General features: G+C 40.5%; 2 protein-coding genes across 10 annotated transcripts in view; one reads left to right on the top strand and one right to left on the bottom strand.

Annotated features, from left to right (window-relative positions):
* iah1 (isoamyl acetate hydrolyzing esterase 1 (putative)) overlaps positions 1 to 16,099 on the top strand; it is a 60,176-nt gene that overhangs the window by 32,849 nt on the left and 11,228 nt on the right. For 6 of the 8 annotated variants that reach the window (XM_063037880.1, XM_063037922.1, XM_063037916.1 and 3 more), the window contains 2 exons: positions 3,447 to 3,562; positions 4,770 to 10,055. In XM_063037880.1, the coding sequence (XP_062893950.1) occupies positions 3,447 to 3,562; positions 4,770 to 4,940 (287 nt within the window). In that variant the 3' untranslated portion in view covers positions 4,941 to 10,055. Of the gene's footprint in view, positions 1 to 3,446; positions 3,563 to 4,769; positions 10,056 to 16,099 lie in introns of those variants that run through there. The other 2 variants (XR_010016577.1, XR_010016576.1) reach the window with 1 other exon arrangement.
* adam17b (ADAM metallopeptidase domain 17b) overlaps positions 10,181 to 16,099 on the bottom strand; it is a 91,637-nt gene continuing 85,718 nt past the window's right edge. For both annotated transcript variants that reach the window (XM_063037856.1, XM_063037866.1), the window contains exon 19: positions 10,181 to 11,075. In XM_063037856.1, coding sequence (XP_062893926.1) covers positions 10,713 to 11,075 — 363 coding nt within the window. In that variant the 3' untranslated portion in view covers positions 10,181 to 10,712. The remainder of the gene's footprint in view (positions 11,076 to 16,099) is intronic.

Genomic DNA, 16,099 nt, shown 5'->3' with positions numbered 1-16,099 from the left:
GCTGAAAGTTCATAGTTCGGAGCTTAATTTCAAAGGATATACCTTGTATCGAAAGGACAGACAGGAAGACATAGGTGGTGGTGTGGCTCTGTTGGTAAGAGATGGAATTACATCTGGTGATTACAGAGGTAATCTGGTGGGTCAGAGAATGTCCAATCTTTGTGGGTGGAGTTAAGAAACTGCAAGGTTAAAAAAAAACATTACGGGAATCATATATAGGCCTCAAAATAGTAGCCAAGATGTGGGGTTGAGATTGCAAAGGGATCTAGGAAGAGCAGGTAATAAGGGTAATGTCACAATTGTAATGCAAGGGGGTTGGAAAAATCAGGTTGGTGTCAGATCACAAGAGAGGGAATTTGTTGAAAGCCTACGAGATGGCTTTTTGGAGCAGCTTGTGCTTGAGTCTACTTGGGGAAAGGCCATCTTAGATTGGGTGTTGTGTAATAATCCAGATTTTATAAGGGAGCTTAGTGTAAAGGAACCCTTAGGAAGCGGTGACCATAATATAGAATTCATACTGCAGTTTGTGCTGGAGAAGCACAAGTCAGATGTATCAATATCACAATGGAATAAAGGCAATTACAGAGGCATGAGAGAAGAGCTTGGAGGGGGATACTGGCGGGAATGATGGCAGAGCAGAGGTGGCTAAAGTTTCTGGGAATAGTTCACAGGGCGCAGGACAGTTATGTCCCACAGAAGAAGAAATTCTCAAATGGCAGGGCTAGGCAACCGTGGCTGACAAGGGCTGCATAAAAGGCAAGCAAAGGGCACCTAAGGTAGCAAAAGTGAGTGGGAAGTTGGATGATTGATAAGTTTTTAAAATCCAACAAAAGGAAATGAAAAAAGCCATAAGAAGGAAAAAGAATCTAGGCAATGATATAATGCAGGATACTAGTTTTTTTCAGTTATATAAAGAGCAAAAGCGAGGTGAGAGTTGATATTGGACCACTGGAAAAAGATGCTGGTGAGGTAACAATGGGGGATAAAAAAATGGCAGATGAATTTAATAAGTACTTTGCATCTGTCTTCACTGTGGAAGACACAAGCAGTGTCAGGGAACAGGAGTGAATGCCATTGCTATTACAGAGGAAGAAGTGCTTGGCATACTCAAAGGTCTTAAGGTGGGTAAGTCACATGGACTACATCCCAGAGTCCTGAGAGAAGTTGCTGAAGAGATAATGGATGCATTGGTCATGATCTTCCAAGAATCACTGATTCTGGCATGGTCCCAGAAGACTGGAAGATTGCAAATGTCACTCCACTCTTTAAGAAGGGAGGAAGGCAAAGAAATTATAGGCCAGTTACCTAACGGTAGTGTTTGGGAAAGTGATGGAGTCTATTATTAAGGATGAGGTTTAAAGGTACTTGGAGACTAATGATGTAATAAGTCAAAGTCAGCGTGGTTTCTGTAGAGAGAAATCTTGCCTGACAAATCTGTTAGAATTCTTCGAGGAAGTAACAAGCAGGGTGAACAAAGGAGAGGCAATGGATGTAATTTACTTGGATTTTCAGAAGGCACTTGATAAGGTGCCACACATGAGACTGCACTACAGGGAAGTTACCAGCATGGATAAAGGAATGGCAGGAGGCAGCAAGTGAGAATAAAGGGGGTCTTTTCTGGTTGGCTGCTAGTGACTAGCGGTGTTCCTCAGGGGTCAATATTGGGATTGCTACTTTTCACGTTATTTGTCAGTGACTTAGATAATAGAATTGATGGCTTTGTGGCAAAGTTTGCAGATGATACAAAGATAGGTGGAGGAATAGGTGGTGCTGAGGAAGCAATGCGATTGCAGAAGAACTTAGACAAATGGGAAGAATGGGCAAAAAAGTGGCAGATGGTATACTGTTTTTGGAAATGTATAATAATGCGTTTTGGTAAAAGGTACAAAAGTGCAGACTATTATCTAAATGGCAAGAAAATTCAAACATCAGCGGTGCAAAGAGTCCTCATGCAAGGCTCCCCGAAGGTTAATTTACAGGTTGAATTTGTGGTAAAGGCAGCAAATGCAATGTTGGCATTTATTTCAAGGGCAATAGTTTATAAAAACAAGGAGATAATACTGTGGCTTTATAAGACACTAGTCAGGCCACATTTGGAGTTTTGTCAACAGTTTTGGGCTCAATATCTCAGAAAGGATGTGTTGTCATTGGAGAGAGGCCAGAGGAGGTTCACGAGGATGATTCTGGGAATGAAAGGGTTAACATACGAGCAGCATTTGGCAACTTTGAACCTGTACTCACTGAAATTTAGAAGAATGCAAGGTATCTCAATGAAACCTACTGATGGTTAAAAGGACTAGATAAAGTGGATGTGGAGAGGATGTCTCCTATGCTGAGGGTGTCCAGAACTAGAGGGAATATCCTCAAAATTGAAGGGCAGCCCTTTAGAACAAGGGTAAGGAGGAATTTTTTAGGCAGAGAGTAACTCTCGACCTATGGTCTTGACCTCCACAGCTGTCTGGCAGAGCATTCCACTGTATTGGCTGTACTAGATCCTTTGCAAGTATTGTCCAGATGGTTCCACAAGCTGGAATTTTGTTTTTCTTTCATCTCATTGTTCTGCAGTTCTCAGTGATAGGCTCTCCTTTAAAAGTTACTACATTCATCCTTCTAAAGTTTGCATTCCAGATTATAACAATTTGCAGTGCTGAAGTATTTACGTTTGTATAGTTGCTAGATATTTTATATCTGATTGCTAGCCCTCCTGCTAGTGGAAGTTACGTATTTCATTAAAAGTTCTACATAATCTTGAAACTCCCTATAGTCTTCAGGGCAACATAGTGAAGACATATCATATGCATCTGTGGGTGAATTAGGAAATCAGTGCTATTGAGGGGATAGCCTGATTCAAAGTTGTGAGTTCAAGTCCTATTTGCAGAAGTGTTTACAAATCATTTGTACAATCAACTAGGAAAAGTGAGTTGGAAAATGGGCATTGTTACTTACGGCTGAGTAGAGATATTAATTTTCCCCTTCTAACTATACAGGAATTTTCCAACATTCATGGAGAAACATCTTCTGAAAAACTTAAACAGCAATGAGTGTCTGAACAAAATTGATTTACACAGATGTTCGTGTAGTTAGAAAATTATTCCATTCTAAATGTCCCTAATTATTGCAAAGCCCAACACATGTGCATGCCCATTAGAGCTAGAGCAGAGCAGGTTAGTGCCACCAGATATCTTTGCTGCCTGCTATTCTCATGATATACTGAAGCCCTGCTGTCACCATCTCTTACACTACTGAATGACAGCTGTTAATTCACTAAGTAGTAACTTCAGTTGGCTAAAAGACTTGAAAATATTCATGAACAGTTGACATTCAAATCTGTTTGCAACAAACTTTGTTGAGGGGACCAGGATAGTAATTTATACATATTTTAATTCAATGGCCATCACTTTTTTTGCATTTTTTTTCCTTAAGTTGTTACTTACTGTATTTACCAGGTAATAAATTGGACAGATATAATTCAGTAACCAAGGAGTACGCTCAGGCTTGTGTCAAAGTAGCAACAGAATGTGGAACTGGTGTGCTTGATCTCTGGACTTTGATGCAAATTGGGGTAAGAAAAGAAAAGTTATCTGTAATCTGAAGGAACAGGAATCTAACACCGTTTGGTTTTAATACATGGTCAAAGATATCCTTCATGCTTAACATTCATTATGGTCATTTCCATTCAGAATCAGAATTTAAAGGGTGTCATGCATTCATTCTCTCAGGAAAAGAAACTCCAAGATGATGACTTCCTTTGCATCCTTTTTTTAAAATAATTTGAGATGCAGCACAGTAACAAATCTTTCCGGCTCAATTACACTGATGCCCATGTGACCAATTAAACTACTAACTCGTATGTCTTTGGACTGTGGCAGGAAACCGGAGCACTCAGAGGTGCTGGGTGATCATTGGGAGAATGTACCAACGTTCTTACAAAAAGCAACGGAGTGCTACCGTGCCACCTCTCTATTAATAAAACCATTTTCCATTTCCCAACTATATTATTAATAAGATAAAATAATCAACCTTCATAAAGAGGGGATTTATGTTAGATGAACTGTCCATTAAATAGGTTAGCAGTTAATTCCTTAAATACGTTTTTTGGAAGGTATGATTTGGAAATGGTGGTGGAATTTGGGGGGGTGGGGGAGAAGGGCATATAAAATGAGGCCACTTTTCCTATAGTTTCCCCATAAATGATTCTTTGTATTTTTTAAAGGAAGGTGTATGTGGTAACACCATTATAGCCCGTGTCAGTGGAGATGCTTGCAATCATGCTTGTTGACCACACTACAATGACTGAGGTTGATTTTATGCATACAATTCTTATTTACTGCACTTGCTAAACTTTTTTGAACCTACCTCGCTGGATCACCAGCCAGCAACAATATATACTCATTAAATGGTTGAAATTTTACTTTGTATAAAATTCTGACTGTATTGCAGTTTCTGATGGTGTATGTACTAACACTGCCACTTAAATAATACAAAAAAGTTGACTAATCACAGAACACAGGTTTTAATCATTATAGTGAGCTCAAATAAGATAACTATTGTATTTAAAATCTAATAAAAAGGTGAAGGGTGCATATAGCTCTCTACTTGAGCAATTTGCATTCACAGTGCTGCTAGTGTTATATCACCAACATTTCATTTTTGTCAACAGATGCAATGATTGTCATGACCACCCTGTCTGTGAATAAATCTTTTGTATTCAATTTAGTTGGGTGCTGATATGCTAACTTAAGATTCTTTTTCAAAAAATTATATTACAGGACTTTTCCTCCTATCTTTTGGATGGATTACATTTATCAGAAAAAGGAAGCAGATTTCTTGAAACTCATTTGTGGCCTATGCTGGAAAAGAGAACAGAAAATCTGCCGATGATCTTCCCAAACTGGAGGGATATAGATCACCTGAACTGCCAAGCAAGTCTATTGCTATAATTTAACACTGCAAGGTTTCCACATATTCTTTTGCATTAATCCAATGAGAGGTTAGCCAATAGGAAATAGACCTGATTTTATTAACATTGCCTGAGCTATTACTACAAGGCCACACAATGTCATTCTTAGGATTATTATTCTATTGAACTACAGTATGCATTGGGAAAATAATATACACAGAGAAAACTATCATTTAGACAATTGGTGCATGTTTTAGAGATCCAAGCCAAATGAATTCTACCTCCTATATCTAACATTTTTATATGCTATAACTTACAACAAATACTCATGGACTACTCTGGTGAAAACCCAAAACTGTATAACATCAAAAGACCCAAGCAGCAGCACCGGTTTCGTTTTGTTTGACTATCCTTTGGCCGTTGATTTTACTAATAGAGCCCAGTACAGGAAATATATCAGGCATCCTCACTGAAGAGGATCAATTAACACAGCTGTGTTTTGAGGACATCTGTCTCTGTCTTTGTCTCTATTCCAACCAAACCCAGTAAAAGGACAAGTGAACCAGGTAGGGTTCATTGGTTCACTAGCAGGTTGTTATTTTTCTGATCAAGATTAAAAGAATGCAAGTTTTAAAAATAAAGCATTCATCTAAAGTACTTCTGCTAATATTGAAAAAGGGGACAAGAAATGTTAGTAATACATTAAAACCTGCAAAATCATCAAAATAAACTGATACTAGTTAATTGAGAACAAAACAGCCTGGTGTGCCTCTTAGCTGCCTGCACTGTTTTGAACTTTCAGCAAAATGGGGGAAAAAATTGCTGCTGCGAGCTTTTCCTTGGTTTTATTGTTCATATTTCCATTCAAGTTTGTACACTTTTGATACCAAACTATTATTCAGTCATCCCATTTCAACACATTTTAGAGTGGTGGGTTGACTACTGAGATGTAACTAAAAGAAGAGGTTGAATCTCAAGCCAATGATGAACAGAGAGAACTACAGTATTAGCACCCTGTAAAAGAACAAGATCAGCTGTCCTTTTGAAAACAAATCTCTCAACGTCAGTTGTGCTTTGAGGATTACTATCAAGATATGTCCAGAATGAACACATTTGGACCCTTGGTACACTGTCCATGTTACTGACCCAATATTTCACAATCAACGAAAGTTTATCAGTCTCAGCTCATGTCACTTACAAGATCAGTCTTGCACTGATCCGGTAAGTCTGACATCAGTAGTGGGAAAGTTAATGAAAGGTATTCTGAGGGACTGGACATACAAGTATTTAGATAGACATAGGCTGATTAAGGATAGTCAGCATGGCTTCGTGCATGGTAGGTCGTGTCTAACCAGTCTTATAGAGTTTTTCAAGGAAGTTACCAAGAAAATTGTTGAAGGCAAGGCAGTGGATGTTGTCTACATGGACTGTTGTAAGGCATTGAGGGCATTGAGGAATGCAGTAGAACAGAGTGATCTAGGAATAATGGTGCATAGTTCTCTGAAGGTGGAATCTCATGTGGATAGGGTGGTGAAGAAAGCTTTTGGTATGCTGGCCTTTATAAATCAGAGCATTGAGTATAGGATTTGGGATGTAATGTTAAAATTGTACAAGGCACTGGCGAGGCCAAATGTGGAGCATTGTGTACAGTTCTGGTCACCGAATTATAAGAAAGATGTCAACAAAATAGAGAGAGTACAGAGGAGATTTACTAGAATGTTACCTGGGTTTCAGCACCTAAGTTACAGAGAAAAGTTGAACAAGTTGGGTCTTTATTCTCTGGAGAGTAGAAGGTTGAAGGGGGGACTTGATAGAGATATTTAAAATTATAAGGGGGATAGATAGGCTTTTTCCATTGAGAGTAGGGGAGATTCAAACAAGAGGGCATGAGTTGAGAGTTAAGGGGCAAAAGTTTAGGGGTAACACGAGGGGGAACTTCTTTACTCAGAGAGTGGTAGCTGTGGAACGAGCTTCCAATAGAAGTGGTAGAGGCAGGTTCGATTTTGTCATTAAAAAAAAAATTGGATAGGTATATGGACAGGAAAGGAATGGAGGGTTATGGGCTGAGTGCAGGTAGATAGGACTAGGTGAGAGTAAGCGTTCGGCACGGACTAGAAGGGCCGAGACGGCCTGTTTCCGTGCTGTAATTATTATATGGTTATATTAGACAAGGTCCCGCATGGAAGGTTAGTTAAGAAGGTTCAGTTGCTTGGCATTCGAGATGAGGTAGTAAATTGGATTAAACATTGGCTTTATGGGAGAGGGTTGCCTCTCTGACTGGAGGCCTGTGATTAGTGGAGTGCCACAGGAATTGGTGCTGGGTCAGTTGCTGATTTTCATCTACAATTTCAAGAAAAAGTTTGTAAACCCTTTGCAATTACCTGGTTTCTGCATTAATTATTCATTAAATGTGGTCTGATCTTCATCTAAGTCACAATAACAGACACAAACAATTGTACTTTCAATGTCTGTTAAACACATCGTTTAATCATTCACAGTCCAGGCTGGAAAAAAATATGTGAACCCTTGTATTTAATAACTGGTAAGACCTCCTTTAGCAGCAATAACCTCCACCAAATGTTTCCTCTAGCTGCTGATCAGACTTGTACAATGGCAAGGAAGTATTTTAGACCATTCCTCCATATAAAACTGTTTCAGTTCAATAATATTTCTGGGATACTTTGCATGAACAGCCCTCTTCATGTCATGCTGCAGCATCTTAATTGGGCTAAGATCTGGACTCTGACTTGGCTGTTCCAAATCACAAGTTTTCTTATTTTTAAACCATTCTATTGTTGATTTACTCTTGTTTCAGATCATTGTCTTGTTGCATCATCCAACTACTATTAAGCTTCAGGTGATGGACTGCAACCCTGACATTTTCCTGTAAAATGTCTTGATACAGTTTTGAATTCATTGTTCCCTCAACGATTGCAAGCTGTCCAAACCCTGAGGCAGCAAAGCAGCCCCAAATCTCTACCATCCTTCACACTTGGGATGACGTTTTGGTGTTGATGTGCAGTGCCCTTTTTTCCCTCTAAAGATAGCAGTATGCATTTCTGCCAGAAAGTTCAACTTTTGTTTCATCTGTCCACAGAACATTGTCCCAGAAGTATTGTGGAACATCCAAGTAGTCTTGAGACATGCCGCAATGTTTTTGTTTTGGAGAGCAGTGATTTCCTCTGCGATGGCCTTCTATGAACACCATTCTTGTTCACTGTTTTTCTTATAGTGGACACATGATAGATTTTAGCAAATTCGAGAGATTTGTGTTACCCTTGGGTTCTTTTTTCCCTTTAGCTTCTTTACAGGATGTCCACTCTGAGGGAGAGTAGCAACAATACTGGGATTCCTCCATTTGTGGACAATTTCTCTGACTGTGGACTGATGAATATTCAGGTCTTTAGAAATGTTTTTGTAGCCTTTTCTAGCTTCATGCATTTTACAATTCTTCTTCTAAGGCCCTCTGAAAGTTGTTTTGATCGAGGCATGGTGCACCTAAACAGATCTTTCTTGAGAAGAGTACAGTAACCTGACTTTGTCTTTTTTATAGGGCAGGGCACCTCGACAACCCAATTTTATCTCATTGATTGGAACACCTAACAAATAGGTTTTGGAGAAGGCATTACTCACATACTTTTTGGAAACTAGAGTTGTGATTGTTTAAATGGTGTGCTCAGTTTTGACAAGTAGTACAATTGTTTGTGTGTTAATAGTTTTGGCAGATTGCGTTTGGCTATTATTGTGCCTCAGATGAAGATCAGACCACATTTTATGACCAGAAAACCAGGTAATTGCAAAGGGTTCACAAACTTTTTCTTCCAACTGTACATCAACAATCTGGTTAACTGCACCAGCAAATTTGCAGATGACACCAAGATTGGAAAAAGGTAGTGGACAGCAAGGAAGGCTATAATGGCTTGCAGCAGGACTGGACCAGCTGAAAAATGGCAGTGATGCATACAGGCTCAATTTCAACACTTAAGAGAAGTTTGAAAAGGTACATGATGGTAGGGGTATGGAGGGCTATGGTCCTGGTGCAGGTCGATGGGAGTAGGCAGTTTAAATGGTTCAGCGTGGACTAGATGGGCCAAAGGGCCGTGTTCTGTGCTGTACTTTTCTATGAGTCTATAACCAGAGGGTTTAATAAGATTAGAGGCCTACAATTCAGCAAAATACCACACGTCATGTAAATGCATTACACTTAAAAATGGAAAGAATGGTTGACACAGATTGCTATTTTTAATCAGTGGCCCAGAATTTCCTGGGAGTAGCTTGCTGCTTTCTTACCTAGTAGGCATGCATTTATCAACAGCAATCCTTCCAGTGGCAATTTCCTTAATGACATACATTGCACATAATCATTTTTACCCTGTCTGCATTAGGAAAGCAACCAGAACTGTGCAGAAACTGCCTACTAGTTTATTTATTGAAATACAGCGCATTACATGCCTTTCGAGCCATGCCACGCAGCAATCCCCCAATTTTTTAGGCATCTGTTAGTCTTGTGAGACCATGTCTTTGCGCCTTGGAAGGTTTCCAGGGCGCAGGCCTGGGCAAGGTTGTATGGAAGACTGACATTTGCCTATGCTGCAAGTCTCCCCTCTCCACGCCTCCAGTGTTGTCCAAGGGAAGGGCACTAGGGCCGATACAGCTTGGCACCGGTGTCGTCGCAGAGCAGTGTGTGGTTAAGTGCCTTGCTCAAGGACACAACATGCTGCTTCAGCGGAGGCTCGAACTAGCGACCTTCAGATCACTAGACCGATGCCTTAACCACACTCCAACAATCCCCCTATTTAACCCAGGCATAATCATTGGACAACTTACTATGACCAACTAACCTACCAACCGGTATGTCTTTCAGTTAGTGGGAGGAAACACGCGGAGAATGTACAAACTCCTTATGGCTAGTGGCCATTCAAGGTGGCACAGCTCCAACTCGACTGTACTCTGTTATGGGTGTCTGCCAGATGCTCTGGTCGTCACCCATATTTCCTCTGACCATAAGTGGTAAAAGATGAGCAAGTAAGAAAGTAAGTTGCATAACTACAGGGCACATAACAGGGTGATTAGCATTGGTAATCAACATTTTGTGGAATTTTGCATGTCCTTACCTGCACAAGAGTTCCAAGCTTACTGATATTACAGACATTTCCTGCAAACCTGCTGGCATTTTTTCAAGAAAACCCAAGTGATTCTCCACCACAAGATAAATTGAAAACTTCAAATATTTGAAGTTATTCATCTAAACAAACATTTAATAAAGTACACTGCAATCACTCTAGTTCCAAATTTTAATATTTACAAAATTTCAAGTCTTTAGTTACCAAAATTGCAGCAGTAAACTGCTCACACTGCTTGCAAGTACTGATACCGAATGAATAGTTATAAATACAAGGCAACATTTTGCTTATCAGTGCTTTCAAACAGCAAAAATGTAACTGACCATAGCTGTTCTTTACCCAAGAGAAAGTATGCCTCAAAATGAATAGTTAGATTCATGTTTGTGTTGTACTAAGCAGATAGACCAGAAAGAACATATTTTTGGATTTTTTTTTACAGTTATGATCCAGCCAAATTACTTCTGTTGTTAAATAAAGAGGCTATGTATATGAAATCATTTTTGTACTTAAAAAGTAATTAGAGTTGAAGGTCAGAAACACGTAACCAGCTTTTTAAAAAATGCTGCATATACTGGGAATAACCACATCAATTTGTACATAGATCGATTTATAACAAAGTCTTAAAAAAAAAACCACATGATAAATAATTCAGTGTTTTATAAAAAAAATTACTAAACGTTCAAGCAACATTAGCATTCTGTTTCCTTACTGTCAACTCTGGTCTGACGCTGCAATTTAAACAGAGATGCCTTGTCACTCCTGTTGGCAGAGTGCGCAGTTAAATCTTCAAAGGATTTTGCTGCCTGGTTACTATTTGGAAAAGGGTCATCGCCTATTCCTCCCTCTCCAATTAAAGAATCAACACTGGGATCTTCCTGTATCGTGTCCATCCGCTGGTGATCTGATTTTGTTGGCACTATGATTGTTGGAATGGTCAATGTCATTGGTGTTGATGCTGGTGGTGCTGGTTGTTGATAGCGGCTTGTGGACTGAAGAGGAGGCTTCACTATGCGAACTGAGGCAGATTCTAGGCTGCTAAACATCTCAGCATTCTGCAGTAAATTGTTAAAAATAGTTTCATTAGACAATTAAACCTCACCAAAGCTATTCAAGTATTTACTAGAGGGTGTCAATATTAGCCTAGAACTACAACTTTACTAAATGGACTTACAACAACCTTACAATCTTCCATCCTTAAAATGGAAGGAAATGTGAGTAGTACTGCTTAACTTTATAGCCTGGCAGTTTCCAGTTTCATGTATCAAGATTGCATTAAACTTACACAGGGCAAACACAGTACAATACCTACAACTCTTTCCTTTATCACATCCAACTACATTATACATCACCAAATCCCCGATACCCTACGTTCAAATATTTGAAGGGTGGTACACATTTAGATAGGGTGAATAAGCTGAGGAATAAACGTTTACCAGGTTTACAAGTAGGTGATGTAATATGCGATATGAATGTAAGGAAGGACAAGCCAATGATTGGGTACAAATGCAGACAGCAAGGAGTTAAATTGTATTACAGAGGCAAAATTCTTAAGGGCAAAGAACGCAGCACTGAAGGTGCTGTATTTAAATACATGTAGCACTCAGAATAAGGTGGACGAACTCAAGGTGCAGTTAGATTGGTCAGTATGACGTGGGCATCACTGAGTTGTAACTGAAAGAAGGTCATAGTTGGCAGTTTAACATCAAAGGATATACTTTATATTGAAAGGACAGACAGGAGGGCATAGATGGTGGTGTGGCTCTATTGGTAAGAGATGGAAGTACATCTTTAGAAAGAGGTAACATCGGGTATATAGCGGGGGAGGAGTGGCATTACTAGTCAGGGAAAATATCACAGCTGTGCGTAGACAGGACAGCCCGGAGGGTCGTCTACAGAGGCCATATGGGTGGTGCTGAGGAACGGGAAAGGTGTGACCACACTAATAGGGTTGTATTATAGACCGCCCAATAGTCAGAATTGGAGGAGCAAATCTGTAGAGAGATAGCAGACCGATGTAAGAAACAGAAAGTTGTAATCGTAGGGGATTTTTAACTTTCCACATATTGACAGGGACTCCCACACTGTGAAAGGGCTGGATGGCTTGGAGTTTGTCAAATGTGTTCAGGAAAGTTTTCTAACTCAATATATAGAGGTACCAACGAGAGAGGATGCTATACTTGATCTCCTATTAGGGAACCAGAGAGGTCAGGTGACAGAAGTATGTGTAGGCGAACATTTTGGGTCCAGTGACCATAATGTCCATAGAAACCATAGAAACTACAGCACAGAAACAGGCCCTTTGGCCCTTCTTGGCTGTGCCGAACCATTTTCTGCCTAGTCCCACTGACCTGACCTGCACACGGACCATATCCCTCCATACACCTCCCATCCATGTATCTGTCCAATTTATTCTTAAATGTTAAAAAAGAACCCGCATTTACCACCTCGTCTGGCAGCTCATTCCATACTCCCACCACTCTCTGTGTGAAGAAGCCCCCCCTAATGTTCCCTTTAAACTTTTCCCCCCTCACCCTTAACCCATGTCCTCTGGTTTTTTTCTCCCCTTGCCTCAGGGGAAAAAGCCTGCTTGCATTCACTCTATCTATACCCATCATAATTTTATATACCTCTATCAAATCTCCCCTCATTCTTCTACGCTCCAGGCAATAAAGTCCTAACCTATTCAACCTTTCTCTGTAACTGAGTTTCTCAAGTCCCGGCAACATCCTTGTAAACCTTCTCTGCACTCTTTCAACCTTATTTATATCCTTCCTGTAATTTGGTGACCAAAACTGAACACAATACTCCAGATTCGGCCTCACCAATGCCTTATACAACCTCATCATAACATTCCAGCTCTTATACTCAATACTTTGATTAATAAAGGCCAATGTACCAAAATCTCTCTTTACGACCCTATCTACCTGTGACGACACTTTTAGGGAATTTTGTATCTGTATTCCCAGATCCCTCTGTTCCACTGCACTCCTCAGTGCCTTACCATTAACCCTGTATGTTCTACCTTGGTTTGTCCTTCCAACGTGCAATACCTCACACTTGTCAGTATTAAACTCCATCTGCCATTTTTCAGCCCATTTTTCCAGCTGGTCCAAGTCCCTCTGCAGGCTCTGAAAACCTTCCTCACTGTCTACTACACCTCCAATCTTTGTATCATCAGCAAACTTGCTGATCCAATTTACCACATTATCATCCAGATCATTGATATAGATGACAAATAACAATGGACCCAGCACTGATCCCTGTGTCACACCACTAGTCACAGGCCTCCACTCAGAGAAGCAATTCTCTACCACCACTCTCTGGCTTCTTCCATCGAGCCAATGTCTAATCCAATTTACCACCTCTCCATGTATACCTAGCAAATGAATTTTCCTAACTAACCTCCCATGCGGGACCTTGTCAAAGGCCTTACTGAAGTCCACATAGACAATATCCACTGCTCTCCCTTCATCCAGTTTCCTGGTAACCTCCTCGAAAAACTCCAACAGATTGGTCAAACATGACCTACCACGCACAAAGCCATGTTGACTCTCCCTAATAAGCCCCTGTCTATCCAAATGCTTGTAGATTCTGTCTCTTAGTACTCCCTCCAATAACTTACCTACTACTGACGTTAAACTCACCGGCCTATAATTTCCCGGATTACTTTTCGATCCTTCTTTAAACAACGGAACAACATGAGCCACTCTCCAATCCTCCGGCACTTCACCCGTAGACAGCGACATTTTAAATATTTCTGCCAGGGCCCCCGCAATTTTAACACTAGTCTCCTTCAAGGTCCGAGGGAACACTCTGTCAGGTCCCGGGGATTTATCCACTTTAATTTTCCTCAAGACAGCAAGCACCTCCTCCTTTTCAATCTGTACAGTTTCCATGGTCTCACTACTTGATTCCCTCAATTCCATAGATTTCATGCCAGCTTCCTTAGTAAATACAGACGCAAAAAACCTATTTAAGATCTCCCCCATTTCCTTTGGTTCCGCACAAAGCCGACCACTCTGATCTTCAAGAGGACCAATTTTATCCCTTACAATCCTTTTGCTCTTAATATACTTGTAAAAGCTCTTTGGATTATCCTTCACTTTGACTGCCAAGGCAACCTCATGTCTTCTTTTAGCCCTCCTGATTAAGTATTTTCTTGCACTTCTGATACTCCTCAAGCATCTGATTTACCCCCTGTTTCCTATACATTTCATACAACTCCCTCTTCTTCTTTATCAGAGTTGCAATATCCCTTGAGAAGCAAGGTTCCTTATTCCTATTCAATTTGCCTTTAATCCTGACAGGAACATACAAACTCTGCACTCTCAAAATTTCCCCTTTGAAGGCTTCCCACCTACCAATCACATCTTTGCCAGAGAACAACCTGTCCCAATCCACGCTTTTTAGATCCTTTCTCATTTCTTCAAATTTGACCTTCTTCCAGTTCAGAACCTCAACCCTAGGACCAGATCTATCCTTGTCCATGATCAAATTGAAACTAATGGTGTTATGATCACTGGAACCAAAGTGCTCCCCTACACAGACTTCTGTCACTTGCCCTAATTCGTTTCCTAACAGGAGATCCAATATTGCATCCCCTCTAGTTGGTCCCTCTATATATTGATTTAGAAAACTTTCCTGAACACATTTTACAAACTCTAAACCATCTAGACCCCTAACAGTATGGGAGTCCCAATCAATGTATGGAAAATTAAAATCCCCTACCACCACAACTTTATGTTTCCTGCAGTTGCCTGCTATCTCTCTGAAGATTTGTTCTTCCAAGTCTCGTTGACTATTGGGTGGTCTGTAATACAATCCCACTAATGTGGCCATACCTTTCCTGTTTCTCAGCTCCACCCATAAGGACTCAGTAGACAAGCCCTCTAATCCGTCCTGCCTGAGCACTGCGCTAATATTTTCCCTAACAAGCAATGCTACGCCCCCACCTTTCATTCCTCTGCCTCAGTCACATCTGAAACATCGGAACCCTGGAATATTAAGCTGCCAGTCCTACCCCTCCTGTAGCCGAGTTTCACTAATTGCTACAACATCGTAATTCCACATGTCAATCCACGCCCTCAACTCATCCGCCTTCCCCGCAATACTCCTAGCATTGAAATATATACACCTCAGAAGATTTTTACCACCACTCACAACCTTTCTATCAGCGGATTTGCTTAAACTTTCAACATCATTTATTTTCACCCCAGCCACACTGTCACTAGTTTCAAATTAATCATGGATTAAGATAGGTCTGGTCCTCGAGTTGAGGTTTTAAATTGGAGAAGGGCCAATTTTGTGGAAATGAGAAAGGATCTAGGAAGAGTGGATTGGGATAAGTTGTTTTCTGGCAAGGCTGTGTTCAGTAAGTGGAAGGCCTTCAAAGGTGAAATTTTGAGAGTGCAGAGTTTGCATATTCCTGCCAGGATTAAATACAAAGTTAACAGGCACAGGGAACCTTGGTTTTCAAGGGATATTGGCGATCTGGTTAAGAAAAAGAGAGAGGTGTATAGTAGGTATAGGCAACTAGGAACAAATGAGGTACTTGAAGAGTATAGAAAATGTAAGAACATACTAAAGAAGGAAATCAGGAAAGCAAAAAGAAGACATCAGGTTGCTTTGGCAGATAATGTGCAGGCAAACCCGAAGGGTTTCTACAAGTATATTAAGAGTAAAAGGATAGTAAGGGACAAAATTGGTCCCCTAGTAGATCAGAGTGGTCATCTATGTCTGGAGCCTCAGGAGATGGGGGAGATCTTAAACAGTTTTTTTGCATCAGTATTTACTCAGGAAACTGGCATAGTGTATATGGAAGGAAGGGAAACAAGCAGTAGTGTCATGGAACATATAGAGATCAAAGAGGAGGAGGTGCTTGCTGCCGTACAGTGAATAAAGGTAGATAAATCCCCCAGGCATGACATGATATTTCCTCGGACCTTGAGAGAGACTAGTGTAGAAATTGCAGGGGCCCTGGCAGAAATATTTAAAATGCCCTTAGCCACATGTGTGGTGCCGGAGGACTGGAGGGTGGCTCATGGTTATTCTGTTGTTTAAAAAAGGCTCTAAAAGT

The sequence above is a fragment of the Mobula hypostoma genome, chromosome 2, assembly GCF_963921235.1.
Source record: "Mobula hypostoma chromosome 2, sMobHyp1.1, whole genome shotgun sequence".
NCBI lineage: Eukaryota > Metazoa > Chordata > Chondrichthyes > Myliobatiformes > Myliobatidae > Mobula > Mobula hypostoma.
Note: the sequence above shows the minus strand (reverse complement) of the source record. Positions and strands in the feature narration are given on the sequence as shown.